Below are 23,582 nucleotides of genomic sequence, written 5' to 3'. Positions count from 1 at the left end.
ACTGCATAGCACAATGGGGTTGTGATTTCAGTGGGGCTTAGGGGTGCTGCTGTAATACTGTTACTGCTGCTAAATGATAATAGATGACATGGTGGTTAAATGCTGTTGGCTGTCAGCAAGAGATAACATTTAGCACTAATGTAGCAATATGTGTGTTCAAAGCACAGTACAAACATGGACTAATTAATGCCGTTAACATCAGATAGAGATGTTAAATGTACTGCTGGTACGATATAGTATTATTCACGCTCTATTCTTGTCTTTCAGACTTCAAACCCTATTGATGTAGCAGGTAGACCAGGCACAGTCCACCATACGCTGCTGCAGAAGACTCCAGGGGTAGGCGACAGTATATAACCTTCCTTTCAGCTTATCTGGTTTTACAGTAAACACAATGATTCCTCATAAAAGAAAGAGAGCAGCTGGTGAGCTAATTGGCCTTCTAGACTCTGAACATGCAGTCAGGACAGAAGTTTCTTTTTCCGGTGAGACAAGAGTAGCTTCCACCAGTCGTGAATACAAAGGGATGTATTGACTTCTTTAAACAAAGTCAGGGGGAAATGGGGCAGGAAACCCCTTCAAGGTCTTTCCCCTAAGCATTGCTTGGAGAGTAGTTTTAGGCACTCCATTTCAGAACAGTTATAAGGTTCAGAAAAGCACTGGCACTGTTCAGTTGCTGGCATGAAGCTGCTTTGTTTATCATAAAATTCTGCTGAGTTTGGTGCAAGGAATGAAAGAGAAGTTTTAAGCCTCCTTTAAGCCTTATAGGTTTCCTGTGTCACAGGGGACTTCTCTGGAACATTGCTCTCTAAATGCTTTTACTTGTTCAGAGGAAGGAAGTTCCCCACCTTTCTGTATATTGGCTAGTTTTAGGAAGACTGATTGCTTTATTTCTGCTTTTTCCATAGGTGTCAGACCCTTATAGGCCTCCAGTAAGAGTAAGTAAGGTTTGTGGGGGATTTTATATACATATATATACACACACACTTCAAGTATTGTGCATGTGTGTTTGAAATTTAACATGTCCAGTAGAAAATTTCACGCTCATCATTTATTTAAAGCAAAATGTCATACTTAGCTCTTAGCTGCTTCTGATTAATAATGTTTAGGTTGAATCCCAACCTTATTTTGCATCCATTTATGTGCATTAATAGTTCACAGTATGAAATAAGGGTCACAGAAATAAATGACTATGAGCATGGACACACATTCACCAGTGATCAAATTCATGGTGGCTTAGGTCAATGTGTTTTATTTGTGCTTCTGATGTTCCACAAAAACACCCTACAGTGAGTACCGCAGCTCAGCTGAAAAACAGCAACTCGTGCAGCTGTGGCACTGCTCATCCCTGGTGATCGTTTGTCCGTACCCTTTTCCTCCCCAAATGCAAGTAGCCATAATAACCACACATGACTTAGCCTGCAGTGCAGCAGGGATGAATGAACAGGGCTCTCTTCAGAAACAGAACTGTTAACTTTCACTTCAGCAGGGCATACTGTTCTTTGCTGCCATTTATTTCGGTTTATGAAGGGGGGAGTGCAAGTAGGAAAGAACAAGGCAGGGATCTCAGGTCTCCATGAGATGAGGAAGATATCCCACATCCCACATTCCTCCTGTTTGTTTCCTTCTTAATTTAAACATCATCTGCTGCAGTACAGAAAAAAAATGTTGATCACCTATTGTGCCATTTTGGTAATCAGCCTTTCTCATTGCTTAGCTGCCTGTTTGACAGTAAGGGAAATGAAATGTTCTATCTGATGTAGATTGCTAACGTATAAATTAATCTAAACTCTTGTGCTTTCCATTGCAGAAACCCGGGAAGTGGTGTGCGGTTCATGTACAGATTGCCTGGCAGATCTACCATCACCAGCAAAAGATAAAGGTAATTCAGACAGTTTCTGGAACAAAGCCAAGTCTTTTGGCTTACAGATTATATTTTAGTGAGTAATGAGCAGGAAGCAGTATACTGTTGGTGATTCTCAAGCTTGCCTGTATTGATTAACTAACACTTTCAATCCTTTAACATTTATTGTAGCAAGCGTAAGGTTTATGTGAGGGTGAAGGAGTTGGGTTGAAGGGTAGCAAAATGAGCAGGAGATACGAAGTGCACAGCCAGAAAGAGAAGAGAGGGAGGGGGAGGGTAATTTTGCCTCAAATCCATCTTTTTTACAAAACATATGTGTTTAATGTCATTTCCCTTCTGCACTAGTACCTCCTGTGGAATATGGAGTATTATCCCATTCATAATGAAATGACCAATACGGTGAAGAACATATTACAAAACATAGAGCAGGCGAGTAGATTGATGGTTACTGTGTTAGAGGCTGTTGGGCTTTCTGCACTGCCGTGACGATGGGCAGAGGGAGGGGGTTTAAAACTCAAGAGGTAACAAGGCGTAGGTACACTGGGGTGCTGTTACAGGTTGGAAGCTCCCTGTGGCAGGCAGAATAGCTGATAATGGGACTTGTGTAGCATTTTATTTTTTCATAGCTCTGTCTATAGTTCTTTCGTCCCATTAACGAAGACTATTTAGTGCTTAAGTAGGTGCATTGTAATTAGTGCCTCTACAAGTGTCTATGTCCATTTTTTTTATAAGCAAATATATCATCTTCAAGCTATTGAGAGACTTATATGACTTAGATGCAGTCCTGACCATGCTAACTTCTATAGGGGAAGGATAAAAATAGCCTCTGGAGGAGCCTCGTAGTTTTCTTTATCCTTCTCCCCTTGTCTGCATGCGGAGCTATACTAGCTGCAGGAAGGGCAGAATCTAGGAACATCTCTCTCTTTCCAAACTGGAGAAGCAAAACAGACACGTCCATCACCCAGCTCTCAAGGCTTCTGTCAGCAGCTTTCCGCCTGTAGATATTTTCTGTCAGGCTGAGAGCGCCGACTGATCCTGGGGTGCAGCACGCTCAGTGTATCATGTTGCATGCTCCACTGTGTGTGCTGAGGGGCTGAGAGCTCACTTCAGACCTCATTCATGTGGATGAGGCAGGCAGCTGAGAGGCTGTGGAGCGAAATGGCCTTACAGATGCTGTCAGAGCATGACTGCGGTACGTGACCAGAGACGCTGCTGTCACTCCCACTAACTCTCCCTGGCAGGGCTAAGCAGGAGAGAGCCTGAACTCCCTGTCTTTTTCTCCCATAAAAAGGGAAATGTATAATGAGATTGTTTTTATATCATTTGACAGCAAATGCAGCTGGATCCCCACAAGCTAGAGATAGGTGGTAAACTTGACCTGTTCAGCAGACCTCCTGCTCCTGGAGTGTTTCCAGGCTTCCATTATCCACAGGATCTTGCCAGGCCTCTGTTTTCTACCACAGGTAAGGGAAGATCATAATTTGTTGCAAAAAAACCCCAAACAGTCAATATATGTAATGTGTGTCTCTGCAGCTATGTATGCCTCAAAAATTGAAGCAGGCAAGGTGGTTCTTAGGGGTGTGGAGGCACCGGGGACTGTTGTGACTGGGGCTCTCGGAGCCACAGGGCTGGGCTCTGCCACCGCCTCCAGTGCAGGATCCTCTGCATGTCACTGAGCTGCAGCAGGTGGCTCTTACATTCTTGTCTGTGCTGCTGGTTCTTATGTGCCTGATTAATAGGCTATAGAGTGATTTTAAAAAGCAATTTTGACAAAACGCTTGAAAGTGTTTCCATTGCACAGGATTGGAAGTGGCCCCGGTTTCTTTCTTGCTTTTATATTTGCCATGTTGTTCTTCTCAGCTCCTCCGCTCACCAAGTTTCTGTTTGTTTTCTGAAAACAAGGGGTTTTTGTGAAAGGAAGACTTCAATAACAGCATTGAAAATATCACAGAAGGTGTATTTGTGAAGTGTTGGTTTTTAAATATAAAATCCCCCTATGTGTTACGAAGTCCAGCAATCTCTAAGGCTTAAAAAGGCATATTGAATAAAAAAAAAAAAAAAAAAAAAAGAAAGAATTAAATACAGTTTACATTGATCAATTGCTTTGCAATCTGTTGGAGAAGTAATTACAATTAATGCAATTACCAAAGTGCAGTAAGCTTCACTGCACTGTTCTTGATTGCTCTGGCCATGGGAGACTGTAACTCTGACATTCTGGTTTTGGAGGTCACTGGTACTATTCTTGTTGATTTCCATCTTCCAAATGTTGGTTTTGTTCTCTTCCCAGGGCTTAACTTTCCCCCTAGACTTTTTCAGATTGCCTTTCTGTTTTTATGATGCCAGAGTCTGCCTTCTGTATGTAATTAATTGGCAAATGATGTAATTTTCTTTCTTTACTCTGGTTTTATGATGCAGTGTTGCACTTTCATTCTAACTCAGTGCAGACATGGTCATATTCGGCCTTGGTTCAGCCCTGTTGAAATGAATGAGGTTAGAAGTGTTACCAAACGTCCCAAACATGACAGAAAAGCAACAGATGAGAATCAAGCTGAAACCTCCGTGAGAACTGAGTTTCAAATGCAGACGTCGGGTAGCCTTCAGGAACTCCACCGGTGGTTTAGTTTGTCTTTCCGCCCTTATCTGTGGATGGAAATCCTTAACCATCAAATGCATGTTACCACCACATATAATCAGTGCTGATAGTAGCTGTACACTGTAGGATGTTACCCTGTATTTTGGTCTCTGTAAAAGTACTTTGATAGTACAAGGCCAAGATATTTATTGCATCTGCTTGGATGCATAAGCACAGCTGATTTACAAACCTCTGACTGTTTTCCTATGGCAGCTGTTTCCTTATCACTGTCTTCAGTCTGTCCTGTGTTGTCATTACAAAAATCTTGTTTCATGTGTGGTTTTGCTACTGAAGGCTTTATCGGGCAGAGTTTACCCTAACAGGCAGAAAAGCACCAGTCCAGTTGGTATCTTGAGCTTTTTCTCTTAAAGATGCAAGCATGGCTTGCTTCTCCATTCACAAAAGCAAGAGGGAAAATAGTATGGAATAGATACATTAAAGAAGGCAAATTAATAGAAAACTTTCACTAGAGATAAACAACCTTACAGCAACCTGTCCATGAGTATATTAATCACAAGAGCCATCACACGGTAAGTCAAGGTAAAGAGTGCTATCAAAGTGAACAAACACTGCAGCAGTAATATATAGATGAATAAATCTTTTACTCTGCAATATCCAAGGCATTCTTTTCACCTTATCGAACAAGCGTGCAGTTGATGTGAATCATTGGTTCTGCTGCATTGCCTAGTTACTGTGGGAGACATAAGTTATCTTAGGGCCACCTGTCTTCAGGACGGATGTTCAGCTGCCTGGCAGACGCTATATTTAATAACTACCTGACAGCCTGCAATGCTGCTCCTGGCTTTCTCCGGAGGATTTTTTATTATCAGCCCATGTAGTTGAGTTTGTAAGCCGTCTCCTTTGAAGAAATCTCCCATCCATTATACACCTTCTGAAATCTTAAAGGATTAGAAAGATGACAGTCTCCATCCGTCTTGAAGCATTGGAGCAGTCAGAATGTTTATAGATAACTCCAGGTCTCGTTGCCGTGGTCTCTCTTAAGTTTCCTCAACTCATTTTCTGGCTGCTTAGGTTTATGGTGTCCAGGCTGGTGAGAGATGTGCAGTGCTGTCCCCCTCTCCATTTTTATAGTCTGCTCGTGTTCTGGACGTATGAGTGTGTTTTACAACAACTCTCTGTTGTTGGGCTCTGTCACCAAGGAAGACCAGGTCAGGGACTGACCGGTACCTCCGTAAAATGCTGTTGGGGCTTTGTTTGGGATGCAGTTTCTGCTGTGCCTACTAATGTCTTCCTTCCATTTCCCCCCGCTTTTGCTGTGACCTTCCATAGTGTTATCAGCACTGATAGATGGTGGAAACATGCATTTGAGGTGACTTGGAGGTGAGGGGCAGGAACTTGCCAGCGCAGGTCTGCCACTGGTGGGAATCATTCGTACGGGCTACAGATGAGGCAGAAGTCTTTGTGGTGAAGGTGACAGGAGAGCTAGGGTGCCAGGTGGGATGAGAAGGATCATAATCCTCTTTTCTATGATAAGAGAGTTATCACTTGAGAAAGCAGTGACTGGGTAAGTGAACTGTTCGTGAAGAGCCCATGTTCATGCCCAGTTTGGCTGCTGGTGTTTGCTGGAGTTGACCTGTTATTCTTCCCACTATTAAGGGAAGTGAACTTTTTACCAACAAAATATACAAGGCAAGAGCACTGAAAAGCTTTATTTAGGTGTTGGCCTATTTTGCACGACTTAACATGTCCTTGGGAAAGCGCTGGTTCTGTCATGGTGTGGAATTACTCGTTTCTAAGAAAATGAGACAGTTAATGCACAGGTATGGCAGGTCTCGCTTTCTGCAAGCGAGGCAGAAGTTGTGTTTGCATCCAGGCAGCACCTGAAAGTTATGATAGTTGCTGATTCTGCTGTGTCTGCAGTAGTGGAAGTACTGGCAGGGAGAAGGCACCGAAAGGACATTCACAGTCTAAACAGCTGGAGAGGGCTCGTCTTGTCACTATAGTACTAGAGACACAGAAACATTTTGTCACACACGTATCTGAGGCATAAATATCATCTGTACTAATCTTAGGGGGGCAAAAGCCAGGCCCATGAGATTGCCCAAACATACTGTCATTTTCAGGATATGTAGGAGTTAACCTTCCTCCAAAAACCGTGTACCCCAGTGGCAGGTGACACCGGTGCTTTTCACACTGCCGTCACAAGCCTGTTCAGGTTCGCATACGTCTGCCTGTGAATGAAGGAAATCTCTCATTTTCTGCATGAGCCTGGTCCACCTTGAAATACAGGGCAGACCAGCTTGTTTTGGCCCATTCTTGCCCCTTGCCTCAACCTAATGTAATCCAGCATGCTCAGCAGTGGCGTTCCTTTCCCACGAGGTAGTGTGGCACCATGGCAATGAGCAGTGTCAGTGTCCAGGAAAGGTAAAAAAAAATACCACGGGGGGAGCCTGCGGATGCAGAGACAGGTGTGAGAGCGTAGATGGAGCTCTCATGGGCGAGGCATGATTGATGTTCCCTGCGTGCCTGTCATTAACTAGTGTTTCGTACAGACTCTCATCAGTTGCTTCCGAGCACCTTCTGTCTGGGCCCATAACCTGGGCTGACCCTTTTTAATGTAAACACAGAGTAGTGACTGAAAATGCCAGACAAGGCAATTCACTTCCTCATTACTACAGGTGAGCAGCAATGCTCAGTGCAAGGTCTCCTTCTGCCTCCTAGTGCCCACACACTCCTTCAAAGGGCACTCGGAGAAATCCTGCCTGTAGCTTGCTTGGCTGGTGTTTGGGGTCTTCCCCTGCCTTTGCTGTGTTGAAATCTGGCCTGTGCCTTTGCATCTGGTTCTTAAATGGGATGGCCGGGACCTCTGTGTGTGCAAGCAGTCACTTGCCTCTGAACTAAAAAGGGACCTTGTTCTCACAGGTGCGACACATCCAGCCACCACCCCTTTTGGTCCTTCACCTCATCACAGCAGTTTCCTGCCTACTAACCACTTGGCAGGTAAGTGTAAGTAAACCCTGCCTTCACCTTTTGTACCTCTGACCTGTTCCTGGCTCTCCTGTGTGGTCCTGCCTTGAGGCACTGTAGCACTAGGGGAGAGAGAGGCTTAAACTGTCTCAGGAACCAGAAGCTAGCCAGGAAGTCCTCCCACCCACACCAACCTCTGCTCTCCTCCAAAGGAGATGGGTAGGATTAGCAAACCCTCTCCTGCGAGAGGAGAGGGCAATGCAGAGCAGGCAAGTCTGTCACCACTGGGACACTGCACAGGAGTGACCTGTAGAGCCCTTCTGTGCTGCTGAATGCACCCAAGGAAATGGGGGAAATTTATGCAAAGGTTCCTCAAACAAGCCACAGCTTAAAATAGGCTCCTCCTGTACTGTTTCGCACCTATGAAAGTTCTTGGCTAGGTTCTTGAATAAAGTTCAGTGAACAGTTCCTGGCAAATAGCTGTTCTGCACATTGTGCCAGCCTTTCAGTTTCTTAATTGGCAGTAAGTAGAGCCTGATTTTCTCAAATTTCCTCATTTTAGAAGCTCACAAGCAGCTCATTGCCAATTAAAGTTCAAGCTCTGTTGATTAATGTTTTAGTAACACTCATCCAATCAGTAAATGTGGCATGCCACATGACCTAGTAGACTTTTTTCTGTTGCAAATACCCAGATTTACATCAATTCCTGAACGTTCTGTCAAAATTAACTGTATCTCTACAGAGTCACTCAACTACTTAATGTCAAAGGGGAAGGACAAGAACAGCTATTTTAAAATAAGTAAATAAGCAAATAGCTGTTTGCTTAAAGATCCAAGCTATTTGTGCTGTTTGCCGTGATATTTTAAATATGAGGATATCCATGAGGTTATTACAAAAAGGGTAGAAAGTTGTATACAGAAACAAGAGTGAAACGATGCATCCCCTCAATATGCTGACCGAGGAGCCTGCTGAGGTTCTTCTTTCAAGGCAGTTGCAATGCTGCTACTATTAGCACTGATAAGGAAGGAGAGTTACAGCTCAGCAGCAGCCACCCTAATTTCAGCTATTAGACCTTAATTTCTAGCTCCCCTCTGACTGGCATACAAAAGTTTATTACAGCACCTGTTTGCGGAGTGAGCACTGAATCCCTTCTCCATTTTAACATGATGGGAATTTTCTGTGCAAAGAACCTCGCAATGAGAAGGATCAGCTTAAAGTATGGCCTAATCCTACTTGGATTCAGACCGTTAAGAAGGGGAGGGGTGCGTTTCATTCTCCAACATTCTTGGCTAAATGCCTGCTAAATCCCTGTTTGCCTTTCCAGATCCATTTAGCAGGTCAAGCACCTTCAGCGGCCTTGGGAACTTAGGCAGCAATGCCTTTGGAGGATTAGGCAGTCATGCTCTGAGTAAGTACTGGCTGGGTTACTGCAGACAAACATCCCTTCCAGAAAAGCCACATGCTAATATTTACAGCAGCTGGTGGTAGTTTTTAAAGACGTTTAATTCCTAACCTCCATTCCTCTATCTGAAAACACTGCACCTAAGATTTCCAGGTCTCTGCCGTGGGAGCTTTTCTGCATGTCGCAGACATCACTAGCTGGGCTCTGTGTCTCCTCACTGCTGAAGGTTGGTACCTGGTGTGCTCCTGGAGGTGCCAGAGCTGCAAGACCCCACTGAGCTCTGGGTCCCTATGGGCATCTAAAGTAACACCCTTCAACGGCGAAGATGTGCAGTGGAACAGCTATTGATAATTCTCCTAATTCAGCGTGTAGACTCCCTCTGTAACCATTGCCTGAAGTTTAAATTACCTGTGTAAAGTTATTTTACTTCAAAAACATGTTACCTGTAGGCAAGACACGCTTGAGAGCCACACATAAGAGAGCATGCTTTTGCATCTCCCGGTGCAACAGAAATCAGTTGGAAGATTGATGGAGGAAAATCAACTGACTGTTCTAAAAAGCCTACAGCCAAAAAGCCTCTGTTTTTATACACACACATACATACCACCAAATATTCTGGTTTCTTTTACAAAAAAAGTCTTTGAATCCTCAGCTACGGGCAGCTGATTGCTTGTAACTACCCACAAATTAAAGTTTCTGCCAGTGAGGGGAGCTGAGGAAGAATACCGCTTTTGTGCTGGAACCCTTGCTGGGGTGGGGGGAGAAGAGGAGCTGGGCATTTTCAGTCATCTCCGAGTTACTCAGATGTATAGTTAAAGCTTCCTCTGCCAATAGCCTTAAAAGAGCTGGTGTATCTTATACCTGGTGTTGGAGGTATCTGTGTCCACCTGCTAGTAACTTCCCCTCACCATTAGCTCCATATTAAAAAGTCTTGAAAGGACAGTTCTGGTTGTAATTAGCATTGTGCAAAATGTGTATGTAATTACTTGGTTTGAATTATTTTTAACTCTTCCTCTCCCTGCCATTATTCTAGCTCACAACAACATTTTTACTCACAAAGATGGCCCAAACCTACAGAATTTCAATAATCCCCACGAGCCATGGAATAGACTCCATCGGACCCCACCATCCTTCCCAACACCTCCACAGTGGCCCAAGCCCACCGATTCTGAGCGAAGCTCCTCAGTGACAAACCATGACAGAGACAGAGAGCGGGAGCGAGAGCCCGAGAAGAGGGATCTTTCTCTGAGTAAAGATGACAGAGACAAAGAGAGGTAAGCAGTATGTGCCTTTGAGCACTTTCTTCTGGGCCTCTTTTTCCTCCATATTTTTTTCTAATTTTTCCAATTTTAAAATCATCTTTAGAGCAAAACGTTGCTTGTCTTTGAAGCAGCTGATAGGCCTCTCCTTCAGATAAGCACAAGGACTAGCAACAAAAAAAACCTCTTTGCCTTTCAGGATTTGTCCTCTGTGGAAAAATGGTAAGCCAGTCCCCACTAGTAGGTTAATAGAAAGCACCAGGCTGAGGAAATGAGCGTGTCGCTGTGTTTTCAGGGTATACTTGGCTGTTTTCAATGCAGCTGCTTTAGGATTGCTGTATATTCTGAAATGGTGAAGGCAGCATTGTGATGGGTCCTTTGGAGACAGTCATAGTTCTCATTAACGTACAGATATGCTGATGAATTCAAATGTTAGCTGGACATTAACGAGATAAAAACGCAAATGCCTGTATCTGGAGCAGTGTGCATGAATCCATTAGCAGAACTGATTTTTAAAAATTGCATTATAGACAAACCCTTATTAACGATGACAGGGCTTGTATCACCTGGGCTATAGTTGCTTCATTAGCTTCCAGTTATATGATTTTGAAGCTGTAAAGCCCTTTATATTTCAGAGCCCGGTTATCTCCAACAAGCTACTTCTTTGTAGGCAATAACAGCCTGCAAGCCTTAGATGTGTGTATTTGACTAGTGATAGGGAGTTCAGAGTTTGCCTGGAGTGCTTTTAATGAGCTCTTCAGGCAGTGCCTGTGAACAAGATTATATGGAAGCAATAGGCTGAAAATCATCTTGCTTTAAATGTTAAATTGTCCGACACCCTTGCACGGATAATCATTCAGATGGAAGCTCCCTTCTTGGCTTTAGTGTAATTCATTTGCAAACCAAGGTTACTTTACTCTCAAGAGTGTTCACACAGGGGTTAACATCTCTATTACATTTCTATTAATTCAGCTTAAGCTGTCCCCAGCATCCCTGTTTGGACATGGTTTTCATAAACCACATCCTTGACCAGCAATCAGGACTCCCACAGAGGAAGAAATCTGGGTTAGCAAATGTAATCATAAGGGATAAATACTCACAGAACTCCCCAAAACACCTCCAGCTTTCAGCACTCAGGTTTTAGAGCTCTTGAAAGCAAACCCGGCATAAAACTTAGGCATCAGTGAGCCTCTCAGCTGCATAATGCAGTTCTCTCAATCACACCATCACACTTTGCATTTAAAGTGTCTCTTATTCAGAGCAAAGTGCTTTTAAAAGGTGAGCATTATTTATTCCCCTCTTAAAGAGGTGGGAGTAACTGTGACTAATTGGCTTGCTCAGAGATAGAGGTGCAGTTAAAAACATAAACCCGTTCTCATGCGGCTCTTTCTAAACCATGGACATTGTCATCAAACCCCTTGTTCCTCATAGCAGGGTCCTCTTGAAACAGAGGTCGATCACTCGGTTCCATGGCCTATTCAAGGATCTTTTTCCTTAAGCACCTAGTTTACCTGCCAAAACTGCCAACAACAAAAACTCTCCTGCAGCTCCACGGGAAAATAAGCATCATGTTATGGCTGCTTCCAGTCGACCAGCCTGTCTGGTGAAGGACCTGCATTCATTTCTGTAGGCTTCTGTTGCGTATGCCTGCATCCATATTTGAGGAAAGGAACCTGAGTTAAGAGTGTTACAGCCAAGAAAATTGTTGTCTCGCAGCAGGACATATATATAAACACACAATAAGCACCTTTTTTTAAAAAAAAAGCTGTATAGAATTCTTCTTTCCCTGCATTTCTCAGTGAAGTGGCCATTCTCTTAAGGTGGTTATACTGTTCTTTCAAATGCATCCCCAATTTAGTCCCCAACTTTGTGAACATTTAGCATTTTTTTTATTGTGTAGCATGTAAAGGAAGGTAGCGTATATCTTTTAGTCTAACATCACAGCTATAGCTGATGCTAGCAAAGCTTTTCAAATCATTTTCTGAGCAATCTCGAATTACACAACTAGACACAGCACTACGCACGTCCAGCATCACATGTATGTTTGTTCATACAAAACCAAGGATGTCTGTTCTCTCTTTTTACAGAGACCTCATGGATAAAAACAGACATTCAAACAGATCCTCACCGGCATCGGCTCCAGTGACACATCAGATAAGCAATCTCATCCGCAGCAACAGCCAAACCTCCAGCGATCCCATCAGGCAGGTTAGCCTCGGTGAAAGGGAAAGGTCCAAAGAACCCGAGCGAGAGCACCCTGACCGGCTGCGAGAGCCGCCCATAGCAGAACACAAGATTAAAGAGAGCCGTTCCCCAGTGAAGGAAACTCCAAGCCATGATAAGAGACCCTCTGAGGACAACACAAAGCCAGTAATCCAGTCTGTATCCCCATACAGCAAACCTGCACTAAGTGAGAGCTTGAAGCTGACTAATCTCATGAGCAAGGACATGGAGAGAAAGACAGAGCTTCCCAGCGACCTCCAGAAGATTAAGAATGACATCAAAGTCAAAGAGGAGAGGAAGGAAGACAGTGATGTGCTGGTGGTAGGGTCTGAGCCTTCACAGCACTCTCGATCAGTGGAGCATCCCCCACCGCCTACTTTGCATGGATTATCATTGCCTCACTCGATGGCTGCCTCTATGCCCATCTCCATGGGCAGCGTGCACCAGATGAACAACATGAATGTTCTGGACCGCAGCAGAATGATGACCCCGCTCATAGGCATGAATCCTTTGTCAGGAAGAGAGAGGCTGCCACATCCTGGATTTTCTTGGGACCCCATGAGGGACCCATTGCGAGATGCCTACCGGAGCTTAGACCTGCACCGTCGAATGGACTTTCAGCTCCGGACGGATCCTATCCATAGGTTCCCTACCACCTCTGGGTTTTACGACCACGAGCGTTCTTATAGAGACAGGGAGCCACACGACTATAACCATGAAAACCTTCTTGAAGCCCGCCGAGAGCAGGAGCGGTTGCGGCAAGTGGAGGAAAGAGAGCGCTTGCACTTACGGGAAGAACTTGAGCGTGCCAGAATGCACCACTTGCACTCGTCCCCCATCGAAAGTCACCTGGCACACGTGCCATCCTTCATGCCTCATTTAAGCGGGATGCATTACCCCAGACTGAGTCCATCCACTGCCATGCACAATGGGATTTTAAATAGGAACCCACCGACTGCAGCGCTGAGCGCCCCACCGCCTCTTGTACCAGCGAGCAGCACCAGACCTGCCTCCCCTCGCAGGACTACTCCACTCACAAACTCAGAGTCCATGGACTATTCCCCCTCTAGGAACCCCAAAGAAGTAGAGGCACGATAGTCCCCAACATTGAATTTTAAACTCGCCTGTATATAAAACAAACAAACAACAACAACAAAAAAAAACAAACAGGAAAAAAACAAAAAACAAAAAACAAACCTTTTACAAAATGCACTGCTGTAAACTTTTTTTTTTTTTAAATGTAAAATTTGTAGAAGTTAAGCACATTTCCATAAATAACGGGGTCGGGGATGCAGACTTTCCAACAAGAAGGTTGCTGAGAATGGGAATTTAATATATAGGTATTGATTTTTGTTTTTGTTTTTTTTGTTTCTGTGCTAAAAAAAAAACTGAGTTAAAAATACCAAGTTTGTACATTTTTTCCCAAATGTGAGAAACATTTTTAATGGATTTGTATTTTTTTTAATTTTGTGCTCTTTATTCACTTAAAAAAAGAAGAAATTTTGCTTTTGTTTTTAGTTAAATTTGCATTTTAAAGGCCTCAGATCCTTAAGAAAAAAATACCCAGGGTTTCTTAAAAGTATTATTTATGGAAATACTGTAGTTTTACAGTCCACTGTGAGGTTCCCTTCTGAGGCCAATTGATCACTTACCTTGGTACTTTGGAACCGAAGTTACAGATATATATTAAAATATTAATAATAATAATAATGTACAAAACTGTTTGTTTTTTGCCTTATTATATTATGCAGAAATTTAAGAGGAATTTTTTTTGACTTCTTGTTTTAAACAAAAAAAAAAAAAACACAAAGAAAACAAACTGTAAATATTCTGTTAATATAAATGTACACCAATATTAAATTCTTAACATAGGTAGACTTTATAAAAATGGTTTCTAGAACCACTCTGGTTATTTGTTAACATGGTTACAACTCATACTCTTGTCACAGTCAGAAATTCACACTCAGAAAGCTAAGTACGGCATATATACTTCAACTATGCAAGAACTTGGAGGCAGGTCTTAGTGGATGTTGGGGGGAGGAAGGTTTAAAAAAAAAAAAAAACAAAACAAAAACACAACCCAAAAACAACCAACTCGCAACTACGGAGACAGGACGGAAACGGCGTGTGAACAGGAAGAAGGATGCTTGTGTTTAACAAGAAAAAATAAAGAGAGACTGAATTTTTTTGTACAAACACAAGGGACAGTTCGTCAAGGAAAGAGAGAGAGACACGCTCCTGGAAGGGAATTTTGGTTTCCTACTTTTCAAGCTGGCAAAAGCAGATGGAACTGGCACAGTACCATGCGGCAGACCCTTTCCTTATTTTTTTTTCCTTTTTTTTTTCTCTTTTTTTGTGTTGTGGGCAGGATCGCTGGCAAGCAAGGACAATTTTCCGTGGACCCCTTGTGCTAATTGTGCAGTGTTCTTATTGGAATCTGTATACAAGACAAAGTAGAATTTTAGGAGTGCAAAAAAAAAAAGTCTAATGGTTGATTAAAAAAAAAAAGAAATTCTGATATATTATCTATAGTACATGAAGACCATAAGCAAATGTTTGTTTCAGTGTGGTTCTGCCTTGAACTGCTTTTTGGCATGATTTATTTTTTATTTCCAATTTTACTTTTCATCCATATGTAAATTTTGCCATGTTTTACTTGCTGTACCATTCCCCCTCCCTTATTTTATTTTTCAGTGTCCATGTTTTATATATCCTGGGCTTTTTCTCTCTAGTTAATTCAGCCATCCGCTACTATTTTCTTGGCTCTGTAACTCTTGTTTTCCCCCCCCTCCCCATCCTCCCCCCTGCACCCCCTGTAATTTTAAACATTCAGTTTCCTTGTAGATCAATGAAGATAAATACAACATTGATTTTGGATGAAAAAGGCAGTTGGGTGTTTGTGTGTCGTGGCCAGCGCTGTTGACTCTCGGAGGCTGATGGTTTATTGACGCTGCTTGGGCGGCTGGGAGGAGGCAGCCAGCAGCTGGTGGAAGGGGTTGGTGCTGCGAGAGGGATTTTTATTTTCTTTGTGAGTCTTTCCCGGCAGAAGGAACGTGGCCCATAAACCGCTTCGGAGGGAGTAGCCGTGGCAGCCAGGGCTCGGGGAGGAGAGCGGTGCTCCCCGGCTCGGCGGCAGCTCTCGCACACCATGGCCCCGGCACAGGGCACACCTCGGGCTCTCCACACCTCGTGCACCAATCGGACAGACTTTTGCTGCGGGAAAGAAGGGCGGAAAAGGAAGCACAGGCTCTGTGCGACAGCGTGTTTGAAGGGATCATGCTGCCGGCACCGCCACGGGAAAGTTATCGCCTCAAGCGCTGTTCTCCATGTGCATTTTCATTTGCTTCCCCAGCTCTTCCCGTAGGCTGAGAGCAGACATCTGCAGGGGGACTGAAAAGCGCTCCGAGCCCCCTCACTCTCAGTAACTGATTTAACAGTGGGCAACTATGCTTTAACAGCATGTTACAGCTTCTGTTTTTAAGTTTGCGTGTGACTAAATTACCGAGCATAAAAAAATAAAATGAAATAAAATAGCAGGGTCCTTAATCTGTTGAAAGGAGGCTTAAAACAAAATAGGCATTAAAAATCAGCACCTGCTCTCCCAGCTGAAATCAGAGGAACATATAACACATGGTGGAAGTGAAAAGCGTGTTGGACTCAGCATAAAGATACTCGTAACGCGGGCTCGGGGGATTGTAGTTCTCTCCCGGTGCCATTGTCCAACATGGCATCTTGCTTGACGCCACCTCTGACACAGACCTGCATGAATGAACCTCCCTAACCTCTGTTAGAAAGAGTCTGTAGCTGCATTCCCGAGGCAGATAAGTGTGAGCAAGGGGGTTTTTAGTGTACACTTCACAAAAACTCACAAAAATGGGCCGTACCCTTTGGAAGCCTTTGGTCCCTGTACAATTTTAAAAGTGAGCACCGAATCAATGCCATGCTCCCCTGGCATTCCTGAGGGATTGCTTATTGCAGCCACACCGGTGCCAGAACAATTCATCATGACTGATGTTGTGGCAGTCTGAATATTAAAATCAGCAGTTTGTCACTTACTGTATTAGGAGGCATCGCTCTTACGCTTTTGGTGGATGACCCATCAATAATGCTGCACTACAGTGGGATTCCTGTGGAATTACGTGGTGCCGAGTATCAGCCTTCTCACAAAATGGTTCATCATGATGAATGGTATTATTACCTAAACAGAGAAACTAATTAATTCAGCCTTATTCCTTTAAGCCACCCCAGCTGAGCCTTCTTCTGCTAAAAAGAACTGGTACAGAAGGTTTTCCTGGGCTTTATGCATTTCTGCCACTGTTGAGCTTTCATTTTGTGCAGGTTTTACCATTTTTATTCTCCTTTCGGCCATCTCCCTAGAGACTTCTCTCAGTCACCAACAAAGGGTGAGATGCAAACAAATGACAGTGGGAGGAAGAGGATGGGATGTGTAAGGTCTGCTGCTTGCCCCAGGCAGCCTGGTTTTAAAAAGATGCTCAGGAAAAAGCACAAGGAGGGAGACCAGCTCTTGCACTTGCGTTACCTTTTGTCTGAAACGTGATGCCACAGGCCACTGCGGCTGGGTGGAAGGAGATTTGGTGTGCACCCGCTTCAGTTAATGGAGGCCAGTCTTGGACTGGTCAATAAAACAGACAAATAACCAGGAGATCATGGAGTGAGGGAAAAAGCCAATCTGTAAAGCTGTAATGAATGCTCAAATTACATGTCAAAAATATTAACTGTTTTTTGACAGAAAGATCTAGTACTTCCCTAAAAAGCGAGCTCTATGGCCTAAAATGAGCATATGGGAATTGTCCATTCCAGCCTTTATAGATACCATAAATTAAAGAGTTAGTTATTGGTGACCCCAAGTTAGACAAAGGGTTGATGCAGGGGAACCCAAGGACTCCGCAGCAGCCTGAGCTGCCACGGTCAGATCTGCAATGCCAACATCGCCTGGGTCCAGAGCTGGGAAAGCACAAGAAGCCAACTAGACAGAAACGCAATATCCTGAGTGCTTAGGCGAGAGCAAGACACTTCAGCTTTGCTTCGGGCAGGCTAGCAAGTGCCGAATGAGAGCAGAGGTACATCAGTGGTGTGCAGCTCAGGCTCGAGCCGAGAAGCCCGCAGCGGTGGGGAAATCAGGGTTTGTATTTTCTTTGGCTCGTACTGAGCAAAAAAAGGAAACCTTTCCCTCACATCCTTCAGGAAATTCCTTTTTGCCAAAGTTGTAGGAAAATAGTTGTGTTGCAGTTTTGGGGAGGATTTTGGTAATGGTCTTATGAGAGGCCAAAATGGCATTGCCCGTCACTGCAATCTGGGCTTCCCCGTGCCGGGGGCTGCTGGGTCTTTCCCTGCACCCCCTTACAGAGCTTTCCCCAATGCTGCTTCGTGTCCCTTTGCACAAGCAGTTTGCTTTGGGAAGCGTCTAACCAAGGAAATAAAGAGAAATGGGGCTTTGGCAAACAAATTTAGCACTTTTACTCAAATCTTGGTGAGCTGGTAGCCCAGGGCTTAGCTCGGAAACATGGTGCTTTGGGAAGAGTGCAGCGGGTCATGGGCTCAACGCTCAACAGGGCATCACTGTGGGCACAGCAACGGTGTCTGGGGGAGCCCCTCATGTCCCCCCACATCTGCTCTTTCATAGCACTGAGATCAATATTTTTGTCAGGAAAACGCCTTTCCCAGTAGCGCACTGTAGTATGTGAAACCAAATACAAAGCAGGGAGCAGGGGAGGGCTGCAACGGACTTAAATTACAGGCTACCATTTCTGAACATAATGGGGAAAAAGAAAAATCAAATGGTGTTTTGAAGTTTAACTTGGAAAATATTTTTTCGAGGCCTTTGAGGGATGTGTGTGTGAATGAAAAGGGTCGCCTCCCCTCGCCCCAGCGCCTGCTGCTGCGGCGCAGCTGGAGGCCTCCCTGCCTGACGGCTGGGACCTCCTCGCAGGTGTCACCACGGCAATTTCTTTGTCTTCTCACAAAAACCTTCTGCTCCATTAAGCTTCCCTAATTGCTGCATTTATCATCAGCCATTTTCTGCTTGTTCTCTTCCTCAGTCAGCGAGGATGTGTCAAAATAGACATAGAGCTGGCCATCCCTCCTGCCGATGAAGCTGTTCGGCGGCACCGCACCGGCTGCTCAATCGGCCGTTTAGCAGAAGGTCCCTCATTACAGTGACTTGTATATCACACAGATCACGGCAGCTGGGCTGCGCTGGCCAGGTGTCAGGCCCTTTGCACTGAGCCTTGATAAATAGCTGAAAGGAGAAAAATAGAGGGCTTATTTTTTGACTCAAAACCCAACCAGCTTCATCCTCCTCCTCCAACTCCTGATAGGAACTCACGCAGTGAACTGCAGCTGCCTGCAGCAAGGTGAAGCCCTTCATCTCCCTCCCCAAAAGCAGTGTGAGGAATGGAGGGTGTATTAGACACCCAAAGGAGACCGGGGCCCAGCTCACACCTGCATCAGCCTCAGTCACACACCGTGTCCTTGCCAGCGGCCGGAGAAACCGTGCAAGAAACGAGCTGCAGCTCAGCCGGGGCGGGCAGGTTTCTGCGACTGTTTTGCAGAAGAACTGTCGCAGTATAAGAAGTCGTAATGAGCTCTTCTGCAGCGTTTGCTGCAGCGTTTTATCAAAACACTTCTGTTAATAAATATGATTATTTCAGGAAAAGAAAAACACAGTTAGACACTGAAGGAGATGACCAACTTTCCCTAAATGCTCCGCTCCCTACCACAGCCGCTCCTCCGGCACCTCCAGCCGATGGGGAGCCAGTGCCCAGCGACGCTCCCTGGCCATGCTGGCTGTGTGGGATTGCTCAGAGAGAATTGCAGAACAGGAGAACTCTGAAATCCAAATTCAAAGTGCTGGCCAGTGAGAAATGCAATGGCGGGGAACTAGTTTGCAGAAGCTTTTAGGTTTCATTATTGAAAAATCTTTCTCTTAATTTTGAGTGCTATAAAATAGCACTGCAAAAAAATTTTACTCCAAACACCCTGAGACGAGAGTGATTTTTGAAAGAAAGGCAGCTTGTTGAAATAAGAAAGGAATGAGTAATTTTAACTTGAGAGGGAATGAGCCCAGCTGAGCACCACATTGGAGCCTTGTGCTGGGTGAGACCAAGCCTCAGGGGGTTGGGATCTCTTCCACATTGGCTTAATGGTACCAGGAGAGTGGAGAGGTTGGAAATTCCTTTTTTTAGGCAAAGATCCACTTCTGTCCTGTGTCCCTCTAAGGCTTGGAAAGTCCTTTCATCCAGGTCAATGGCTCTTAAACAGAAATGCCGGAACCACCATCACCTGTAAAATCCTTCCTGGGGGGCTTGCTAAATTGCTGTCACAGACACTGGGTCAATGCAATTCTCTGGACAGAGGATGGAAGGATTTAAGACTGTCTCCTTAATGGCTTGTTGAATGAAAAAGCTGGGAGAAAACTGACCTAAAGCATTTTAGGTTCCCTTCTGGAATCCATATTATTCTTTGCATTTCATCAATATGAGCTGCAAGCTGAAAACCTGCCTACTTTTAAGGATGCATTCAGCCACTTGTGTGTAGATTCCCACAAAACCCATTAGGATGCAGGCAGCCATACCTTGCCTGTCAGCCAACAAAGGACCAGCAGAAAGAGAGAAAATAAGTGAGCACATTTCCTGCCATATCTCAGTAACAAATAGCAATACACACTGCCATCAAGGCCACTGTAAAGATCAGCTGCCTTTCCAACTGCCTGGTAACATTGATGGGTATTTGGTCACAGGGACTGAGGGCTTCTACACCTACTGCAGAGTGCACAAAGGGAGGAATTTTATGTTTGGGTTTTTTTTTCACAATTAAGGTGGCTCAGGATTTTTTGTTTGTTAATGGACGTATAAGAAACTACAGCGTGTGAAAAATGCCTGGCAAGGGTTCCTCATCCGATTGCTTGTTTGCACAAAGTCCCTGTGAACAGGGGAGGTGATAGTACCATAAAATATACTGTTACGGCTTCTATTTAAAACAAACACACCTTAACGCTCAGCCCATATGAGTGGTAGCCCTGAAAAGGCTAAAAGCCAGGCACTGCTGTCGCAGGGCTGCACAGGTTAACCATGCGTCTGCAGATGAGAAAGCAGGTATTGAAACCCATCCGGCTATTCGAGGAATTAATTCAGGTGGTGGGGATGGCTCTGGAGGTCACGCACAGACAGATTAGCCTTTCTAAGAGCTCAGCATTTTCTGCCATGTCCTGTGGAGTTTCACTGATCAAACTCTGCAGAATTTAAAGGTTAAGCCTCAAGCACGACTCAGCTATGTTCCAGTCAGATGCAGGATCAATACCGTGACTCTGGCCAGCAAGTCAGGGCACTGGGCTGCCAATGGCACGTGCCCAGGGCATGGCAGAGCAGCAGGAGGAACCAGACCCCCTCCCACCTTGGTCTGCAAAATCCACACTGGCCTATTCGTACCATTCCTGACGGATCCTGTGGCAAAGGCACTGAATGGTTTTTCTGCACCCTGCCTCCAATGTGTTCACTGGATGACTTCATGCAGCCAGACATGGCCAAAAATGTGCCTCCGTGAACTAATGAATTGGTTTAATTGTCTGCCAAACCTGAGAGCAGCCAAAAGTAACAAATTAAAGTTTACAATCCTGTGGTCTCATTTACAAGGGGATAATACAGCAACTGTTTATTTTGTGAGATGTTGGAGTGAGTCGGGAGAAAATTACAGCCCCTATATAATATTAATAATAATCATCATCATAAAAATACTTTTAATAGGAAACACCGATGGTTGTTCTGCTCCATTAACTTGCACTATTGTTTCAGCCCGTCTGGCTGCCGACTCAGCAGGGCAGGGGGTGTTGATTCCCCGGAGGCAAAACTGGCTTCACAGCCACAACAGCTCACAGCAACCTCACACTGCGGCCCGAGAGTTTAATAACCACCATGGCTGTAGCGTGGCAGCATCAGTGGGAGGGTCTGCAGGGCCAGATGATGCTTTACGGGGCTGTGGAAAGAGGTCCAGACGAGGAAGGAGGTGCCAGGGTGCCTGGAAGCTGCTGGGAGACTTTATTGCCAATGTCCTCAGCCCATCCCCTCCGTGCTGTGGAGGGAGGGAGGAGCAGCGGCTCTCCAGCTTTTGCAAGACACGCAAGCTGCACCCTTCGTGAAGTCAGCACGGTGCCAAGGAATGGAGGCGCAGGATCAGCCCGGCATGAGCCACAGCACGCACCAGCAGCCGTGCTCCCAAGGAGGAGGAAGAGCCCGGCAGGCCCAGGGCTGTGCAGGGCCATGACGCTGCTGCTCTGGTGCACCCCAGGAAAACCCCGCTGACAACTCATGTCAGCTCCTGGCCCGGTGGGCAGGCGGCTCCATTCCTGCACTGCGCCTGGACAGGGGTCCTGGCACCGTGGCACTGCCAGGGTGGGAGAAGGAGCCCACCGGGCTGGGGAGGACTGTACAGCCAGCGCTGCGGGTGCTGGCACTGGCTCAAATGCCACGCGCCAGTGACCAAGCGAAGCAGGTGGCAATGGCTGTGCAGAGCACGGATAAGTTCAGGCTTTCAGCCTATTTTGAGTCGCGGCTTCAGGAGCCCCAGCTGCATCTTCCCTTGTGCACCGGCTGCCCAGCACTGGGGCTCCCCTGGGCTCTGCCACCCTCTTCCCTCCAGCCATGGGCTCCAGAGAGGTGGGGGCTTGCAAGAGGGGCTTTGGGATGGGGAAGTGTCCTAAATATGGGAAAACTGCAGTAATTGACTCTTTTTTTTTTCTGCAAAATAGACGAGGCCCACAGGAAGCTCAGCAGCTGGGTAAAGGGCTGTGTCGCCAAAGGCAGCTGAAAGGGAATGCGAGAGGGAGAGAAAAAAAAAAAAAAATACGTCCGTACATCCCCATGAAACGAATCCCTCCCCATTCAGCCATTTCCCTTTATTCCTTCCTTTTAGAAGCAAGGTTATCGGGTCTAACATCACATCCAAACATTTCAGCACTAGCATTATACGAGATGCTCCAAGGTCAGCGCCTGCAGCTGTAAACTCATTAGTCTTGTCTTTTGTGAGAGAAGAAAGCCTCTTCATTCCTCTCTCGCCCCCTTCCCCCCTAATTAAAATTAAAGTATTTCCTGGCCAAAAGTCATTTCTGCATTCATTCATCTCAATTCTTTTCTGTTTGGATAAACCACCCTCTGGTACTCCGAGGGTGTTATGTATACAAACTATAAACTCCTAATGGTCCTGCAGTGTGTTATGACTGGCCTAAAGAGCTAAAGCAGGCTCTGAAAAAAGCGGGTCTTGGCAACGCCGTGTATGGAGTTCAGGCTCATCAGTCATATGCAATTAGAGATTAAAAGCGCTTGATGGACTATAGGGGAGACCAGCACAGAGGGAGATTAGGAATGTAGGAGAGAAAAGGCAAACAAAAGCTTTTATCTCGGCGCAGCAGTTGCTACTACAAAAGCAGCAAGGAGAGGACAGTCCTCATTTTTCCCGAGGTGCCCGCAGCCTTTCCGGGCTCCAGGGCCCAGGCGTGCTGATCGCAGTGGCCCGTCCCCATCCTGACGACCACCCACATCTCAAGCGGGGCGATGCGAGTCCTCGGGGACCACCGGGGCTGGGGGCTGTTGCTCAGGGAGGGCGCAGGAAGGCTGGGCTCGGGGTGAGGCTCACTCCGCAGCCCAGGCTTTGGGGACCCCATCGCCAGCTGCCCAGGGACACGGTGCCTGGCAAACCCCCCCAGCTGCTGGCAAGGGCCAATCTGCCCAAAACAGAGGCACCTGGGAGGCATCAGGAGGGTTTATAGGGGAGGGGGAGGAAGGGTGCCCTTTCTTTCTAAAGGAGTGTTTCCTAGTTGGGGTTCTGCTGCTTTGAAGGGGAGGAAGCTGGTTGGGATGTAAATGCTCTTGAAAGGTTTGTGGCTGTTTATTTCCTGTGCTTTGCTGAGTGTGGGGGCCTGCTACACGCTGAAACAGGCTGTTGGGGTAAGGCAGCTCCCTGCTGACCACACCACTGACCAGGCGCAGCCAAGGACAGGCAGGAGCAGGACGCAAGAAGAGGTGAGATAAGCAGTTGGGATTGGCAGGGACTGTCTTTCTTTTCCTTCCATACCTTCAGTCTATGCAGCCTCTCCAATTTTGGGCAGGCTTAAAATGTTGGGCTAATGTGGGCCATAGTGGGGCACAGAAATGCGTTTTTTTTTTTTGTTTTTTTTTTTTTCCCCCTCCAGGAATGTTAGGGTTTGCAGTCTGGAGAAGGTTAACTTTCTTAGGCTACCCAGGGAGAGCTCAGCCTTAAAGC

General features: G+C 45.6%; 1 protein-coding gene across 17 annotated transcripts in view; it reads left to right on the top strand.

Annotated features, from left to right (window-relative positions):
• FBRSL1 (fibrosin like 1) overlaps positions 1-13,781 on the top strand; it is a 546,044-nt gene extending 532,263 nt beyond the window's left edge. For 9 of the 17 annotated variants that reach the window (XM_068412727.1, XM_068412722.1, XM_068412721.1 and 6 more), the window contains 8 exons: positions 268-339; positions 909-947; positions 1,811-1,882; positions 3,195-3,327; positions 7,380-7,457; positions 8,749-8,832; positions 9,860-10,100; positions 12,173-13,779. In XM_068412727.1, coding sequence (XP_068268828.1) covers positions 268-339; positions 909-947; positions 1,811-1,882; positions 3,195-3,327; positions 7,380-7,457; positions 8,749-8,832; positions 9,860-10,100; positions 12,173-13,406 — 1,953 coding nt within the window. In that variant the 3' untranslated portion in view covers positions 13,407-13,779. Of the gene's footprint in view, positions 1-267; positions 340-908; positions 948-1,810; positions 1,883-3,194; positions 3,328-7,379; positions 7,458-8,748; positions 8,833-9,859; positions 10,101-12,172 lie in introns of all 17 variants that reach the window. The other 8 variants (XM_068412730.1, XM_068412715.1, XM_068412729.1 and 5 more) reach the window with 6 other exon arrangements.
• The last annotated feature ends 9,801 nt before the right edge of the window (positions 13,782-23,582 follow it).

This window comes from Nyctibius grandis, chromosome 14 (assembly GCF_013368605.1).
Source record: "Nyctibius grandis isolate bNycGra1 chromosome 14, bNycGra1.pri, whole genome shotgun sequence".
NCBI lineage: Eukaryota > Metazoa > Chordata > Aves > Nyctibiiformes > Nyctibiidae > Nyctibius > Nyctibius grandis.
Note: the sequence above shows the minus strand (reverse complement) of the source record. Positions and strands in the feature narration are given on the sequence as shown.